The following is a 16,093-nucleotide window of genomic DNA, read 5'->3' as shown; positions in this document are numbered from 1 at the left end:
GCCTTTGCTTTTAAGCTCACAAGCATTATAAAAAAGTAAATTTGAACTTTATTAAGTATCAAAGCAATCTGCCCTAACCAGAGACAGTAACAAAAGCAGAAGGGAAATCTGGGGAGACCTAAGGTAAGAAGCCAAATTTATTCCTCTGATTTTGAAGCCTCTAAATCAAAATGTGGAACACAAGTTCAAAAAATGAGTTAGGACCACATACTTTCATGCCAGGGTCTAGAGTAAGAATAGAATTACTGGCATGCTGCACCCATCAGTGGAAATCTACTGTGAAAAGAAGGGAGGGAATAAGTCGTGTTTATGTGCCTTTAATTAAGATTTACTGAAATCCCTTATATTGAGCTCTATTCAGAATTCTAAGTTGGGTATTCAAGAAGTCTTTACCAGTTAAATACTGGTATGAATAGTAAATACAGATATTGTACTTTACAGCAACATTAAAGAAGTGAGAGAAATGAATATGCAGTTTTCATATCTGGAAGTTTCTCCTGCCCCAATTAGTAAAGCAAATTCCAAAGCAGACTTTGCAATAATCACTCAACATTCCAAGGGTTACTGTATAAACAGACAAAGCAGCAATCAACAATTATCGTTTGATTTATAATTTTAGTAACGACTGAACCCTCCTTGTCATTACACTAAAGTTACCTATGCAAGAGAAAATTATCTAGTATTTATCTATAAAAGTTATGTATTTCAAAATTCATCTTCCTGAGCTCTTCCAGCCTTCTGGAAGCACAAGTTGGTTCAGTTACAAAAACTCCCTGATCTTACCGCTATTAATTTCCTATTAAGTTAGAGGGTTATTCATTATGGAGAGATAATTATTAATTTCCTAATAATGGGTGGGAAGACTCAATCCTCCCTAACATTAAATATGATCAGCCTCAAAAAGGTGTGGTCTGAACAAATGGAATGGGAACACCCAAGTTCTATTTCTGGCTAACACTGACTCCTGCTGTGGCCTGGAGCAAATCACTGCTGTTAAAAACACTTTTTTTCTACTCTGTAAAATGAGGATAACACTCCCTTATCAGCTTCACAGGATCTTTCTCAAATGCTTTGAAGATAAAGTTTTATAAGCCTACAAATGTATTTTAATGAGTCTTAAACTGATTATATTTCTAAAACAATTTGCCTCAAAAAGGAGGATTTAAGCAGGACTGAAAGGAAGGGTCTCTGTGCTAGCATTGCTGCAGTTTGCACTTTAAATACACCACAGGCACACAAATCCCTTTTCCTTCAGTCTGCTGAAAGGAAGCAAAATGGCAACAAGTGGAGGTAAGCTGCAGGAGCTTCCAGAGACAACACAGAAGTGTGGATTTGCAATGGAAGTCACACTTTCCTCTTCTGGGGCAGGACCTGGACTCTGGCACAGACCTGCACCCCTCCAGCAAGGGCTGCTCCACCACCTGCACTTCCCTTTAACAGTCAAACAAACAGAAACCCCGTTTTTGACAAAAAATTTGCTAGTATCTGGATCCTTCTTTTTTTTCCCTTTCTCTTTTCTTTTTTTTTTTTCCCCTTTTTTTTTTTTTTTTTTTTTTTTTCCTTTTTGCTTGGTCAGAGCACTCAGCTCTTGGTTTTTTAAGTTCCTGAACAACAAACACAAAGAGAGCCATGGTCTAGCCATGTAAAGCCAACTGCTGATTTTTTTTCCCCTCTTCTTAAAGGGAATTTTGCCAAAAGATGGGCTGGGATCATAAACCATACCCTCTTCTTTAATTACTTAGATTTTGCTCTTGACTTGGCAAAACATTAAGCTTTTCATTTCAGTAAATCTATAATTAACTCCAGCATGTGCTGAGTAAACATAACCTCACTTTTAATTAAATCTTAGAACAAGATGCTACAAAACTTGCTGTTTCTAAAGAGAAGTACCTCTCAAGTAAAAAAAAACCAACAAAAAACTAATCCTTGTCAAATAAGAAACTTAAGTCCAAATTTGAGTATAACCCACCCTCTTTTAAGTCATCTGTTCCCCAAACACGAATTCCAGCTGTAAGACCAAAATGTAAACCTGAAGAGCCACCACTGCACATCAAAAGATTCCAAGGCTAAAATCAAACCAAATCTAAATGGTAACAGAAAACAGAGAACCTTGACTTTAGGATTCCTAATTTTTATAATGTATCTCACTGGATTTATTTTTTTTCAAAAGACACGGTAACACTTACACAAAGAGAAATATTATTTCCCAAGAATGAAAGGAGCTGAAGTATCATATGCATTATAACCCTCAGAAACAAAGGAGAACTTTGTAGTTAGTCATTTGTGAGTGAGAAGATTCAGAAAATTTCCTTCTGACAGTACATGCATATAGAACTAACTCTACAATTCCAACTTAAAATGAAATATCAATTCAATGAATAAAAGGAGAAATCTCTGATAAAATAAAGTTCAGCTACTGTGAAAACACAATGTCATGTCTGAGTCAAGCTCATACATGAACTAATGCAATAATACGAAATAACCATCTTTTGTTTATGCTGACTTTTTCCAGTAACATCTTTGGTGTCACACATTCCCAAATGGCCCTCGAGAAGTTAGATTATTTAAGTGCTACATTTAAATAGTAGAAAACTTTACAAAACTTACTTCATGTTCAAGAACTGCATTTACCAGAGCCAAATAAATGAACCAAGAAACTGTTAAAGACAGCAGCTACAAGATTTACAATTTGCAGAACAAAAAAATGTTGTGCATTTAAATGAAAACAAGTCCTCAAGAGAACTTTAGAACATTAAATCTCGTTTTACTTATCTGCAACTCTTTTAATCAGCTCGTCTCTGAAAGGCAGAACCTCTCAGGGATTCTGATTACCCCAGAATGCAGATACTGAAGAATCTGCATTAGGCAGAAGCTGGTCTGCTTATTAATCTTATCTAAAGTATATTCAAAATATGACATTAAGAGAATCTCACAAAGCATTTTCTTCCAGCCATTTGCTATTACATTTCCCTTCCAACACGCTTATTCTGGACAAATTTTGCCCTTTAATTCTCATCAAGTTCAGCTGAGTCACCTCTGAGCAGTTCTCATCACAGCTCAGGGATGCTGATGGAAGCCCCCCGAGCAGGGGCAAATCAAACAGAGCCTTGAGGGCAGAGCTCAGGATCTGATCCAGGGGTGGCAGAGATTTGGGAGCGTTTGCTGAGCACAAGGACTATCAGTCACACAGCCAGAGTGCACAGAGGGTGCTTCTCCATTGCTTCACCTACTGCCCCTTTTCCTCCTCATCAGTCCTGTACTGCCTGATTTCTTCAGGAAGCTAAAGCTCATGTCTCCACACTGGCTGCACGTATTTTTATCATTCTTCCCCATCTCCTCCCTTAAAATAATTTTTTTAAAATTTGCTGAACAATCATGACCAAATCTGAGAAAAGCAGTGTGGTTGTCACTATTAAATTCTCCCATGTTTTATTAAAACAAGTACTTAGGAGATTAAAACCTTGCCCATCCCAGTGAAGATAAACCACAGCACAGGCTCAATCTCTATCAGAGACTGAAGAATCTCTGCAATCACACTAGAGGCTTAAATCTAAATCTTAAATGAACACTATTTCAATTAGTTTAAAATTTGATTTCTATAAGGCAAATCTTAAATACTAAAAATGAACATTAGGAGCACCATTGTGGAACAAAACCATTAAAAATGCATAATGGATCAACATATGCTATTAATTGCATTGTTTCTTCCAGCTCTTAATCACAATTAAGGAAGACACAACAAAGAATCATTCTTAAGAATTAAAATGCAATAGAACAGTGGGGGTGTTCAGACACATAATAGCAAACATTTACCATCCAACCGTGTCCGCAGCTGCAAGGAAGATATTTTTTAGCAACTGACTGAGGATATTACCAGGAGTATGTTCCTAGATATCCACGGAATTTAGAAAAAACTGAGGGTACTTTTAACACCAGATACTGGGAATGGAGACCCAAGAGGAATGCCAGGACAAGTACTCTGAAGTAATTTCCATAAATTAGCGTCATCTAAACCCAAAATCTTTAAATTCTGCACAAGCTGCACAGGTAGAAGCTAAGTTTTATCTTAAATGGTTCCTTATTATAAATTAAGAGCCATTTAGAGCTGTCTTTCCCTAGCAGTGCAGGGTCTGCTGCACAGAAAGGAGTGAACACAGAGTAAAATGATGCACTGCAGTGAAATCATATCCCATCCTAGTTCAGCTGAATTTTGCCAGCTTTCCCAACACAATGCTAGCTGACACTATAATCAAGATTCATGCTACCAGTATAATTAAGGATGAAACAATCAAAATTTATTATTTTGCTCTCCTTTTTCAACTGTTGAACATAAGTGTTATTTTGAAACTCTAAGATTGATTTTTTAATCAAGTCTTTGAAGACTTCAGAGTTTTACAGAGAACATCTAAGAAAACATGCTTGGAAGCATGTTTGGGAATTGTTTCTGTTTAGGAAACAATCAGTGCAATAGATAAACTCTCCAGTGGGCAAATTATGCAGTGTGAGTGAAAGGCTAACCCTCCTTGGGCTGGTAACACTGCTGTGACATGCAGTCCCAGTGACAGTGACAGGATTAGTGCCAGCAGCAGCAATGGCACAAGGGACACCACCACAGACACAAAGACCACACACCACTGCATTCAACAATGCACAAGCAGCAACACCAGGAGGATTCCTAAGCATGCAAACTTTTCATGCACACAAACCTAAACACAACATTCAGGGACAATGCCCAGGACCAAATTTTCTATAAACTTCAGGAGAAATTGAATGCAGCAAGTCTCAGCTGATACCAGTTCCTAATCAAATGTGGTAGACTCCAAATCAACTCTTCAGTAATGTAAATTATCCTTTTGAAAGTCTTTTTTGGAACCTTTTTAAGTTAATGTGTGAAGTTTTGCAGAAAATGTGTCACTTTCTCTTTGAACAAGTCTTTCTTTCATGGTACAGCACCATAAGGTAAATTATCTTTGAGGAACATAAAGCACACTCAAGTCACTCCTTTCTTTTGAATGTAGGACATCTGAAAATTGATGGAAATTTTATTGGCCCTGGGTCATAATGTTTAACAGGTTTATCTAATTTCATTCCAGAGCATTTACATAGTCATATACTTCTTTTTTTTCTTTCTAATCATAACCATCCTTTGACTTTTTTAAAGCAGTCTAGAAAAGTGCAAGGAAAGGACAGCAAGATTTCGGCACCCAAAACTTCAAGGAGCATTTGCAATACATTTCTTGAGAATAAACAATGTGAACTTAAAACACATGAGGGTCACATTGAGAAATTAGTTAAAATAGAGCCAAGAGCTAATCCTGTTAGATTAAGTTAGACAAGTTTTTTGAAATCATAGCCTGCAATTTTTATCATCTCTGCAGATCAGAAAATGCAAATACACCAGAGAAAAACTAAAAACTAAAATTAAAAAAGTATTTGAAAATCACCATCATCTTATCTGAACAGATATAAGGGTGATGGAAGAATAATAATGTTATATATCTGCTTATCAAAGTATTTAGAAGACAAAAAAAAAATCATTCAAAATCTGCCTATGGCCAACTTTTTCTGACTTTGTGTCACATTTACTTTGAATATATTTTGCTTTTTTATTATAAACTAGCAAGACAAACATTTGTTATCCACTGTCAAAATGAGATAGAACTGCCATGGGCAAAGCTACTAGACATGTGTCTTTTTAGAAAATACGAGATTGGGGCTGTTGGGCGAAAAGAACGGAAGGAAGGACCAGAATCCTTTATATTGTAGAAAATTGGAAGAAACATCATTTTATCATAATAACAGTTGTCATTGGCATTTTGTGTCTTCTCAAAGAAGTTCAATATTTTCTTGATACGATGGCAAAGGCTGTTAAATAAATACATTTTTCCCACTTCAGCAGCATTTTTCCAGACTCTGCAAGCACACAGGGAGCAACACAAAGAGCAATCCCTGCAAGTGCAGGGTGTAGCACTCAGGAAACCAAGAGCAGATCATTTGGGAGGTGAAGCTGGGAGGCTGTGCCAGTGCTGTGAGCCCTGAGACACTGCACTCACCTGCAGGTAAATATTTCAGCTGGTTGTTGGCCAGGCGAAGGTGCCGCAGGGACCTCAGGCGGCCGATCTCCGGGCACACAATCTCCAGGGCATTGTCACTCAGGTCCAGAAACTGCAGCTTAACCAGGGAGCCAATGGCTTGTGAGAGAACACATTAAAACATCAATGTGACCCAAGAGTAACATTAAAATCTTCACTGTGAGAGGAGGACAAGCCACAGTACCCAACAGCTGTGTCTGAGCACATCCCGAGGTGTTAAAGCCGGTCTCACAACTCAGTGACATCAATTGTGGAAATGCTGCTCCAGATAACAAACAGCTCTGCTGGCAGCGAGACAGGGGTAACAAACACACTGAGGTACAAACACTCCCATCTCCAGATTCTCCTCACACAATTCTCCTCTGAAACCACTTTCTCCATTCTCTTTCTTTGACTCTATCCAATTTATATTCAGAAAGAGCATAAATTGAACACAAATTCGTCAAGTTGGGAGCATAACTGCAATTAAGACAAGGAAAAGAAACTAGTACAAGTTCTTGCTCCTTTGGGTTTCAAATCTGTCATGATCTAAACCAGCAGAGTATTCAGTGTGGTAACTGCCTGAAAGCAGCAGACACTCTGGATTTTTAGTTTCTGCAGATGAGTGCCATTTAGCCTTTTCACTTTCTGCAATTAGAACTGGAGCAAACAGCATTTAGGTGCATTTGAGAATTCATTAAAAGAATTTAACACAGCATAAACAAGGACATTATCAACTAAAAGCTACACTGGTATATTTTGTATGAAAATCTTTAATGTTTTATGGGAAAATAAAGGAAAAATAGGCCTCTTCAAAGAAGAAAAATGAATATTTTATGACTCCTGCCACTTATCGTGAGCTGGTAGATTACTTACCTTCAGGTACAACAACTATGTTATTTGAATGAAGGTACCTGGGGGGAGGAGAAAAAGCAGAGGACACCACCTGTTACCCTCAAGGACTTCTGCTACATAATCAGTTTGCAAAATATCCAGTTTCAGACTGAAAGAGCACCATCAAAGCCATTCCTCCCTATGACCACAAAAGTTGTGGAAACTGTATAAACTGGCAATGGACAGGTACTTTAGTTTCACTTGGATTATTAAATGATTAGCATAAAAATAAAAGAAAATTACATACAATTATGTAAAACAAACCATTCACAGTTACAATAATAATGGGCTTTAGTTTTGCGAGTCATACGGAGGAAAACAAAACGGGAAAAGAATAAGCAGAGAGAATAACCAGAATAAATCATATTTGATCACCAGGTTATTTGACACTAAATGCTGGCCAAGAAAAGAAAAAAAAAAAAAAAAAAGTCCACACCCACACAGTTATAACAATTACAAACATTTTCCCCTGCACATAAACTCTCACACCTTCAGTGAAGAAATAAGCACATGATCTATTCACTGAAAATGGGTTTTTCAAACTTTAGGTACATTTTTCAAAAGAAAAACCCAAACTTACTACATGGTTATTTATGCAGCTACAGAGGGTGGCCAGATCTCTCACTAAGAATAATCAGCACCCTCTGATGGAGCACTTCCAGTACTTCTGGTAACATAAGCACTGATCTTAGATTTTACACATTTCAGATTTCAACCATCATCGCTGCAAGAGAACAATTGGATCTTGTAGAAAATAACAGTAACAACATTTTCCAATACTGATATCCAACTGTAAAGGAACATTGAGTACTCAATGGTTAATTGCTTAGGCACCCATAGAATTATTTTGATGGCATGTTTTTTCCTACTGTATTCCAAGAGCATTTCCTAAAGTAGGAGCCTCTCTTTTCAGGGAGATAGAACATGGGAAAATACATATGAACATTTCAACTGCACAGGGCACCTGAACCTCCTCTTTCTCTTTAAAAATTGTAGTTTGCTAAAAACTTAACAAACACAAGAATAGCACACATTTGTAGAAACACAGGATGAGAATTCTCCTACCCATTTCGGCTGCAGCTCCTGAAAATATTTGTGAACTACTTCACTTAAGCAAAAAAACCCAACTCTATTATGAGGAGCTACACCTCACGGCCCAGCACCAAGGGCATGATAGACAAAGAAAAATACACAAGTGAATTAACTAAGGATATAAAATTTAGGAAAATAAAAAAAGAATTAAGTTTGTCTCTCAAAATTGAAAGCTACTGTAACAAATTATTCTTTAAATAAATCCATATTTTGTGGTATTCCCCAACAACAAAACACCTGTTATTGTCTCATCAGAAATTGACTTGTCCTATTAGAGCTACAAAGCCACAGGGCCACTGTAATTATCTCCAGACCACCAGAATGTGTGGGATAATGGTGGGACAACAGAGCTTGCTGAACACCAAATAATTTGGTTTGACTCCTAGAAATCAGTAAGAAATTATTTTAAGCTGTAATTTAAATAGGTTTTCCGAAAAGCAGTATCAAATAACACGGAGGTTTCCTGATGCCCAGTGGCAAATCATGATATCAAATACAAAAATATTTATTTTACTGCTTCAGAGCACAAAGACTGTCAAGACAGAGGTATGATGAGATAGGATTCACTCTTGGGTGAGTCAGAGGCTGCAGTGACCTACAAACCAGTTCAGTTACACTGTGGCACAGGCACAGAGGTGGGGTTCCCGGGCCACATGAGGATGACAAGATCAGACAGCTGAGGGCATTGACTCCTCAGAGAAATAAACACCTCCCGTGTGGAGCTGCCCATTAAACAAACACAATCTGTGCTCCATCAGTTGCTCATCTGAACCTGAGACAAAGGGCTTCAAAGAGAAGCAGATGATATCCCTCTTAACCCCCCAGTGCCATTCCTACCACAGAAGGGAATCACAACTTTGTACGAAGAAAAGGGGAAGGAAGAAAACATTGTCTCAGGGGTTTAATTAAATCAATTGTCAAAATAATCCAGTTTATGGGACATCCATTTTTGGGACAAGACTGGATAAACTGCTCTGCCTACAGCAATCATCATTCCAGAGTTACTACCCCTACATGCTCATCTGTGCTCCTACTTGACAATCTGTGACATGACTCCAAAAACTGATTATTACAATCAGCAAGACTGAGCTCATAAAACCCTTGGGAGCTGGGGTGGGAATGAGCAGCCCAGGGATGGGCTGGAGGCTGTAACCTGTTACTCTGGCTCTGTCACAACCCTCAGATCACTGCACTGGGAGGTTCCAGGGGTTCATCAGTGTGACAAGTCTACAAAGGATTTATGGGGTAAGTTCTTTTTCCCCTTAGCAGTACAGACACTGGTATAAAGGTTCTTCTCATACAATAAACAAGAAATTTTAAAAAAATTAAAATGGGACTTAAAATGCCTCCTTCAGAAAAAAAGCCCAACAACAAATAAATTAAGGAAACACAACAACAAAAAATTTACCCTTTCTTGCCCTCCAAGAAAGCCCTCCACACTTAAGAGATAAATTATGTGCAAGTAATACATTCTAGATTATTTTAAGATGAGACAGATAAGCATTATAAAAATATATTCAAACTCCTACACAAACTCACAATTCCACGAGGTTTGGAAGCTTCTGTGCAAGGTTTTCTGGCTGAAAGAGAGTTAGAGATTTTTTAAGTTTCGAAACAAAAACCAGACTCACAAACATCGTGTACCCAAATCATTTTAATCACCATGCTACAACATGTCAGCAGGAAAAATGGCAACAAGGAATGTCCGTACAATACCCTGGTTCCATGACCCCAAGTATCCATCAGGGCAATCTCAGATGTATCCAGAGTGAGCAATTCACTACTGAACAGAGCTACAGCCTAGAAGGGACATTCTCATGTCCTCAGCAAAATGGAAGTCAGATTTCCGAGACTGAAAAGACTGATTACCTCATCTCCTTTTGAAAATATATTCAAATAAATGAGTTACTTGAAGGCAAGAGATTGCTAAGAAGTTGCAGCCTTTACAGACTTAAAGCAGAACAAGAACTACACAAGATGTCTAACCAGAATGTATGTTATAATGCTGCTAAACTGGGAAATGACCTACAATCTTAGCGTAGCTTTATCAATTACCACCAAGCCAGAACTGCTGAATCCATCAAACTAGATTTTCATATTTACATATTAACATGCATATCATTTCCTAACTGCCAACTGATCCCTAGCTGTAATTCTCTTCCTTGGTGGCATTTATAACCATGAACACATATCACAAAATTGGCTTCACAAGTTTCAGATGTCGTGTTGGAAACTGTACTCAAAATTATTCAAAGTTAAGACAGTTTTATTGCTTAAAAAACCTGCTTTAACATAGACTTGTTTTACTGAAAAAAGGGGGCTACAATACTGATATGTGCAGAAATGACTGCGTTTTAAAAGCAGCTTGACCACACAATTAAATTCCTGTTAAAACTAGAATTTTGCACGTGAATAAACATGACGTGTGATAACTTAAGTAGCTGTATTATCTAAAATACATAACTTTGCGTTCATAACTCGATGATGGAGGAAAATGCTGACCCGAACAAGGTAATATTCTCATGAGGCAAACACGCCCCACGCTCGTTCTGGGTGCAAATCCCAGTTTTCTCAGCCCGGGATCAGCGATGGCCGGGTCAGGTCAGGAAATGTCGGGGGGGGGGTGAAGCCCCCGCCGCGGTGACGTCACCGGCGGCGCGCGCTGTGGCTGATGCGAGGCTGCCCCCTGGCGGCCGCTCCGCCCCGCCGCCGTCACCGCCCGGCCACCACCGGAGCTCCCCCGGGCAAAAACGGCCCCGAGCACCGAAAAATTCAAACCTCAACCCAAAAAAAGGCAAATTCACTGCCATCCTGCAGCCCTTAAGGATGTTAACCTGAAGCTCAGCCTGTTGTCGTTATTTCACCACAACAGGACATCACCACGTATTCCGAGGCGGTAAACTAAGAACGATTTTGATGTTGCTTCTGGCAGAGGTAACAAGGCAAACAACTATTTCCGTTTAATAGATGGGGAAACTGGGTACTGGAAGGTTCATGTTATCAAAGATTAACTGAGAAGTGGGAAGATTTGATGCTGGGATACAGGTGTGCTGTACGGCTCCTTGATCCATTCATTATGTCACAGCACTCCATCACTTCCATCTTGCCAATGAAGACAAAAATGAAATTATTCTTAGCCAAGGTAAATTCTGTCAGCTATCCCAGACATTTCATAGGAGTCATCTGTCAAGGACAGGAGTCATTTGAGAAGAGTAAAGAAGAAAAGCTGATTTAGTAATTTATTTTCAGAATTCTGAAGGAATGAGCCAGTGGAACAAAAGTATCACCTAATTTAAGAGGAATATGGTGCAAGTTCCATTTTGATGGCTTTCAATATTGTTTATGCAATTCCAAGTGTTCATTGATGAGCTATTGCTCACCACCTTGCATTAGAGAATTATAAGGAATTCACATCTTCCTTCAGTAATTTAGTTGTTTTCAGCTATTCTCAGATGAGATTTCCACTCCCTGCACTGCCCCAGTGTACCTGCCTTACTGTGACTTTAATAAAATTGAGAGCACTACCCGTCCTACCAGTAGTGGACATCAAAAAACCTCATGATGAATTTCTGCTTTGTAAAAATATCTGTGATTTCTGTTTCACCCAGTTCCCCCTGGTTTTTCCAACCCATCAATCTCTCAGGGCAGGCTCTCTAAAGGTCCCTCTCTGCTGCTCTCTAGGTTCTCTCCAATTCACCCAGGCTGCTCATGAGCATGAAACTCTCTGCCTCCAGCTTGTGCTTTAACAGTATCCAATAATTACTTCCTTCTGCTTTTAATGGAGATTGTGAAACTTTCCATGCTCCAAAAAGACATCTGCCTTTTTTTTGTAGCACGCTGCTGATTTGATCTATTTTGGTCCACTACAACTTCCAACATCTCTTCTGCAGAACAGATGCTCAGTGAATGACACCCAAATTTGTTTGCCTTGTTCCAACAATAGTGCTGAGCACTTGAATGAGATCCCAACAAGGCACATTATGAGCAAGTTATCCTGATTGCTGTGAATCTAATCATGCTCTGCTTCACGCTGCTGGAATGCAATTTTGCCTAAGTGTGACCCACATTTTAACTTTTGTTTCAGTTTCTTTATCCAGGTCTTAACACTTTCATACAAAACCCTCCTTTTATTGTTTCAGATTTTGAGCAGTGCAAAGACTGTGAGCCTTCCTGCATTAAATCATCACTGAATTTCATGAAGTGTCAAGGCAGAGCTGTTTACAGCCTTTGGCTAATTTTATAGCACTTTTGATTTGTAACCATGAATCCTACCCTCCTGTTAAATTATTACACATTATTAAATTACTGCCCAAAACCAGAGTGCTAAAATAATTCTCTACAGTAGATGTCAACTTAAGTGACTCATTCAAGATGAAGAAAAGGCATAAAATCTTCAGAATCCTTTCAGCTTTTGGCCCTTAAAGTGGAGTACTGGACTTGTTCTAGGAAACCTTGAAAACTGTACAATTTTGATGAATTTTAAGTAGTCATGCCCTGTAGCTCCTCTACTGTTGCTATTATTTTACCTCTCATATCATGGAAAAGCCCACCAGAAAAACATCAACCAACAAATCCAAACCAATCAAGCAACCAAAAATGAAAACTTGGGAGACTTGAGCCCATTGACATTGGCAAGTTCTGACTCTATCCTATAGAGTCTTACCAGCTCAGAACATCTCTCACAGTTATTTAACTGCCCCACACTGAATTCTGAGGTCACAACATCCACTCAGGGTGAGAATTTCTTCAGTTTAGGGGAAAAACAACAAGACAAAAAAAAAAAAATCCCACATTAACTGTGACATTAGCTGACATATAACTGTGTTCTCCTATCAACAGCAGCCCATAAATACAAGTTTTTACTGGCACCTTAACAGCAGGTTTGGAATTAGACCCTGGGATTGACATTGCCTTTGAAATTAGGCACACACCAAGGGAAAAGTCATTCAGCCTCGTGAAGAAACATAGAATAGACTGCACAGCATCACCCACCAGGAGAAAGTGACCACTTGTCTGAGTAAAATGTGCAGGTTAAAAAAACCCCAACAGAACAACAAGCCCGACAAGAAAAGCCCCAGAAGGTCTTGAGAGCTTGAAAAGGGCAAACATAAAATGTCACGAACTTCCATTTATTATTCTCTACATTACCTATGCAAGTTCAAATACTCATATCTCACAGCTGATGACATCATTCAGGGTCAGATTATCTATAATATCATCTTTTTTTTTTTTTCCCCCCCTTTTTCAAAACTCAGAATTCCTAAACACACAGACAGTAAACATTGCAATAAAGAGACAGTCATTACCAATGTGGTCAGGGAATTTCTTTTCATGTAAAGTCTCTCCAGGTACTGCAGCCCCTCATCCTTCAGTAACTCCAGGGGAAAGTGATGGAGATTTCGGTAGTTTAAGAACAAGTTCTTGTGCCTTTCCAGCTTTGCCTCAGAGATTGTTTTGCACAGTTCTGATGCCATGACTGAGCACCACATCTATTGCATCACTTCTGAGAGCAGAGCCATCTCTAGGAGACAAAAAGAGGAAAAAAGCCCAGTATTACCAAGGTGTAGCTGTGCCTTCTTTTGCAGGAAGAGTTCCTGACTAGAGATGATCTGATAATTTATCGAAACACATTTGTTCCAGTTAATACACAAAGTCCCCAGAACATCCACACCACAAGCTATGTTAGAAGCAAGTCTTTGACTTTTCTGGATTAATCTTTAGTGCATTAAAGGACCTGAAATAACAAAATCTTTAGGTATATTTAATGCTTTTCATTTCATCCATGTTCAATGGACCTTTGGATTATTTTATCAAAACTGCCACCACAAGAAAAAAAAAAAAAAGCAGCTTCTATTAAGCCTTACTGATGTCCCACATCTACCCTGTCACAGGTGCTAAAAAAAGAACCCACAGAAAAGAAAACCACACAATTAGTGTGTGTTTTTAAAATCCTCTGATTTTAGTCTCAGATTACTAAAAAACACCATTATCTTTTAAGGCAGTAAGACAAAAGGCAATGAAAGTTTGAAGTGCTTTCCCATATAAAACTAGTGGAATAATTTACCAGTTGGAAGAGATAATTGGGAGAGATAGCCAGTAAAGCCATTTAAAAATAATACACCACTGTATGAGAAACTTGAAAGTTGCAGTGAGAAAATTTATAAAGGGTTAGATAAGACAGCAGATTTTCAGCCTGCTCTACTAAAAATAAAACCAGAATGAACAAAGTGTCAAGCTTTAAGTGACAATTTCGAAACCAGAAAACAAAAGTAGGAAGACAAATTAAAAATTAACTCGTATCTGAAACCTGACTTTATTCAACTGGTTTTTCACATATAACCAAAATTCAAGTCATTATTATGCAGTCTAAATTTAGACAATTCTCACAAAAAACATATTAAGCCTAGGCTATTCATTTAAGTTCCCATTTTGCTACAGACTTGTGTATATAAATTAATTATGTACACATTATTATTGCCATTAATGAAAGACGAGGACTCAGAACTGCTTCCCACCAATAATATTTTCTATTTTAGTTCAATCCTCCAGTGAAGGAGAGGTTTCTAACTGTAACAGATATTAGAAGTGATGGTCCTGAATCATAAATCCCATCTGATGATAGGCACAAAACTCCAGCCGAAGACTGACAACCCAACCATACGTGTAAATCAAACTACTTCATTAATTTGAGTATTTCCCTTGATCTGCAGGTAACAGCTCTTAGCAGTGAACTGCGTCCTTCTGCAGCAACACACATTTGGGGGGTTTTTAAGAAGTTTTAAACCATTGCCTTCATTAGCTGTTTTAGGGAACAGGGTAGCACTTCTAACATGAAAGTTCTCTTAGTCCAGATGATCAAGGGAATTAAACCATTGCAATTCCCAACTCTACTTCTGTGATCAGCATTAAAATAATTCCTGGAAAAACATTAAAATTTTTAATGGGCATAGTCTGAGTATTTATTAATAACCTCCACAATGTAAGCCAAGCTAAAGGAAAGCTCATCTTTCTCTGAATTTTTTTTTAATCAGAAGTTGAGAAATGAAGAAACACGTGCATAAATATCCAACAGCCTTCCAATTTGTCCAGAGGTGGTTTTCAGGTGTCCTGCACTTGTGGGCTTCTCTCCAGAGAGTTGTGTCTCCACGGAACCGCAGGTTTAGGCACGGCACACACGGACACACAGACGCGCAAAGTCCAGTCACATCTACTTTGGCTCTGACTTCAAAGGAACCTCCTCCTCCTCCCTTCCACCACCAGCCAAACTTTTTCCTCTCTCAATTATCTTTTTCCAAGGATGAGGTGTAGCCTTACCAAAGGGGAACAGCCACAACCACGGTCTTTAAGGGGAATAAAAGAAGAATGATGAGAGCTGATAGCACCCACTGACCTGTGAGGGGCCGGGTCCTTCAGGTAAGGGCGAAGGGGAAGGGGGCACGGGGGTGAATGGGGGAGAGATGGGAAGCGGGGAAAGAAGAGGGAGAGAGGGGCACCGGGCAAGGGGAACACGGGGAAAAGGAGAAACGGGGGCGCAAGGGGGGAACGGCACAGTCAGGGGGGATCCGGCCCGGCCATAGCGCGTACCCCCTCACGGAGAGGCGCCGTGCCCGCGCGGTCCTGCCAGCAGACACCAGGGGCAGAGCACCGGAGACAACCTCCCACCGTCAGGACCCGATCGCCCTGGCGCTGCGCCCGTCCCCCCTCAGCCCGGCCGGGTCCTCGCCACTCACCGGGGCCGCCGCAGCGGGAGCGGCGCCGCCGCCGGCCCAGGGACCCGGGGGCGGGACGGGACGGGCCGGGCCGCGCGAGACCGCGGCCGCCGCGCGGCTCTCGCGAGACACCGCCCCGCCCCTCCGCGGGCCGCAGCCAATCACAACGCTCCGCCTCTCCCGCCTCCCTTCGTCAGCCAATGGGAGCGCGCCGCCCCTCGGCGCCACGCCCGCCCCTCAGCGCCACGCCCGCCCCTCAGCGCCACGCCCGCCTCTCGCTGTGGGCTGAGGCGCCGCGGCCGTTCCCGGTGTCCGGGTGTTCCCCGG

At 40.0% G+C, this 16,093-nt stretch overlaps 1 protein-coding gene across 4 annotated transcripts in view; it reads right to left on the bottom strand.

Moving 5' to 3' along the window:
- The window catches only part of LRRC28 (leucine rich repeat containing 28), a 51,386-nt gene extending 35,536 nt beyond the window's left edge, over window positions 1-15,850 (bottom strand). For 2 of the 4 annotated variants that reach the window (XM_066196095.1, XM_066196097.1), the window contains exons 1-5: window positions 15,788-15,850; window positions 13,364-13,578; window positions 9,597-9,637; window positions 6,948-6,985; window positions 6,054-6,191 (exon numbers count right to left, since the gene is read on the bottom strand). In XM_066196095.1, coding sequence (XP_066052192.1) covers window positions 6,054-6,191; window positions 6,948-6,985; window positions 9,597-9,637; window positions 13,364-13,546 — 400 coding nt within the window. In that variant the 5' untranslated portion in view covers window positions 13,547-13,578; window positions 15,788-15,850. Of the gene's footprint in view, window positions 1-6,053; window positions 6,192-6,947; window positions 6,986-9,596; window positions 9,638-13,363; window positions 13,579-15,641; window positions 15,753-15,787 lie in introns of those variants that run through there. The other 2 variants (XM_066196096.1, XM_066196098.1) reach the window with 2 other exon arrangements.
- Window positions 15,851-16,093: the final 243 nt, after the last annotated feature.

This window comes from Chamaea fasciata, unplaced genomic scaffold (genome assembly GCF_029207755.1).
Source record: "Chamaea fasciata isolate MVZ Bird 193981 ecotype frontalis unplaced genomic scaffold, bChaFas1.0.hap1 SCAF_14, whole genome shotgun sequence".
NCBI lineage: Eukaryota > Metazoa > Chordata > Aves > Passeriformes > Sylviidae > Chamaea > Chamaea fasciata.
The sequence above is the reverse complement of the archived record's forward strand: the minus strand, read 5'-3'. Positions and strand labels throughout refer to the sequence as shown.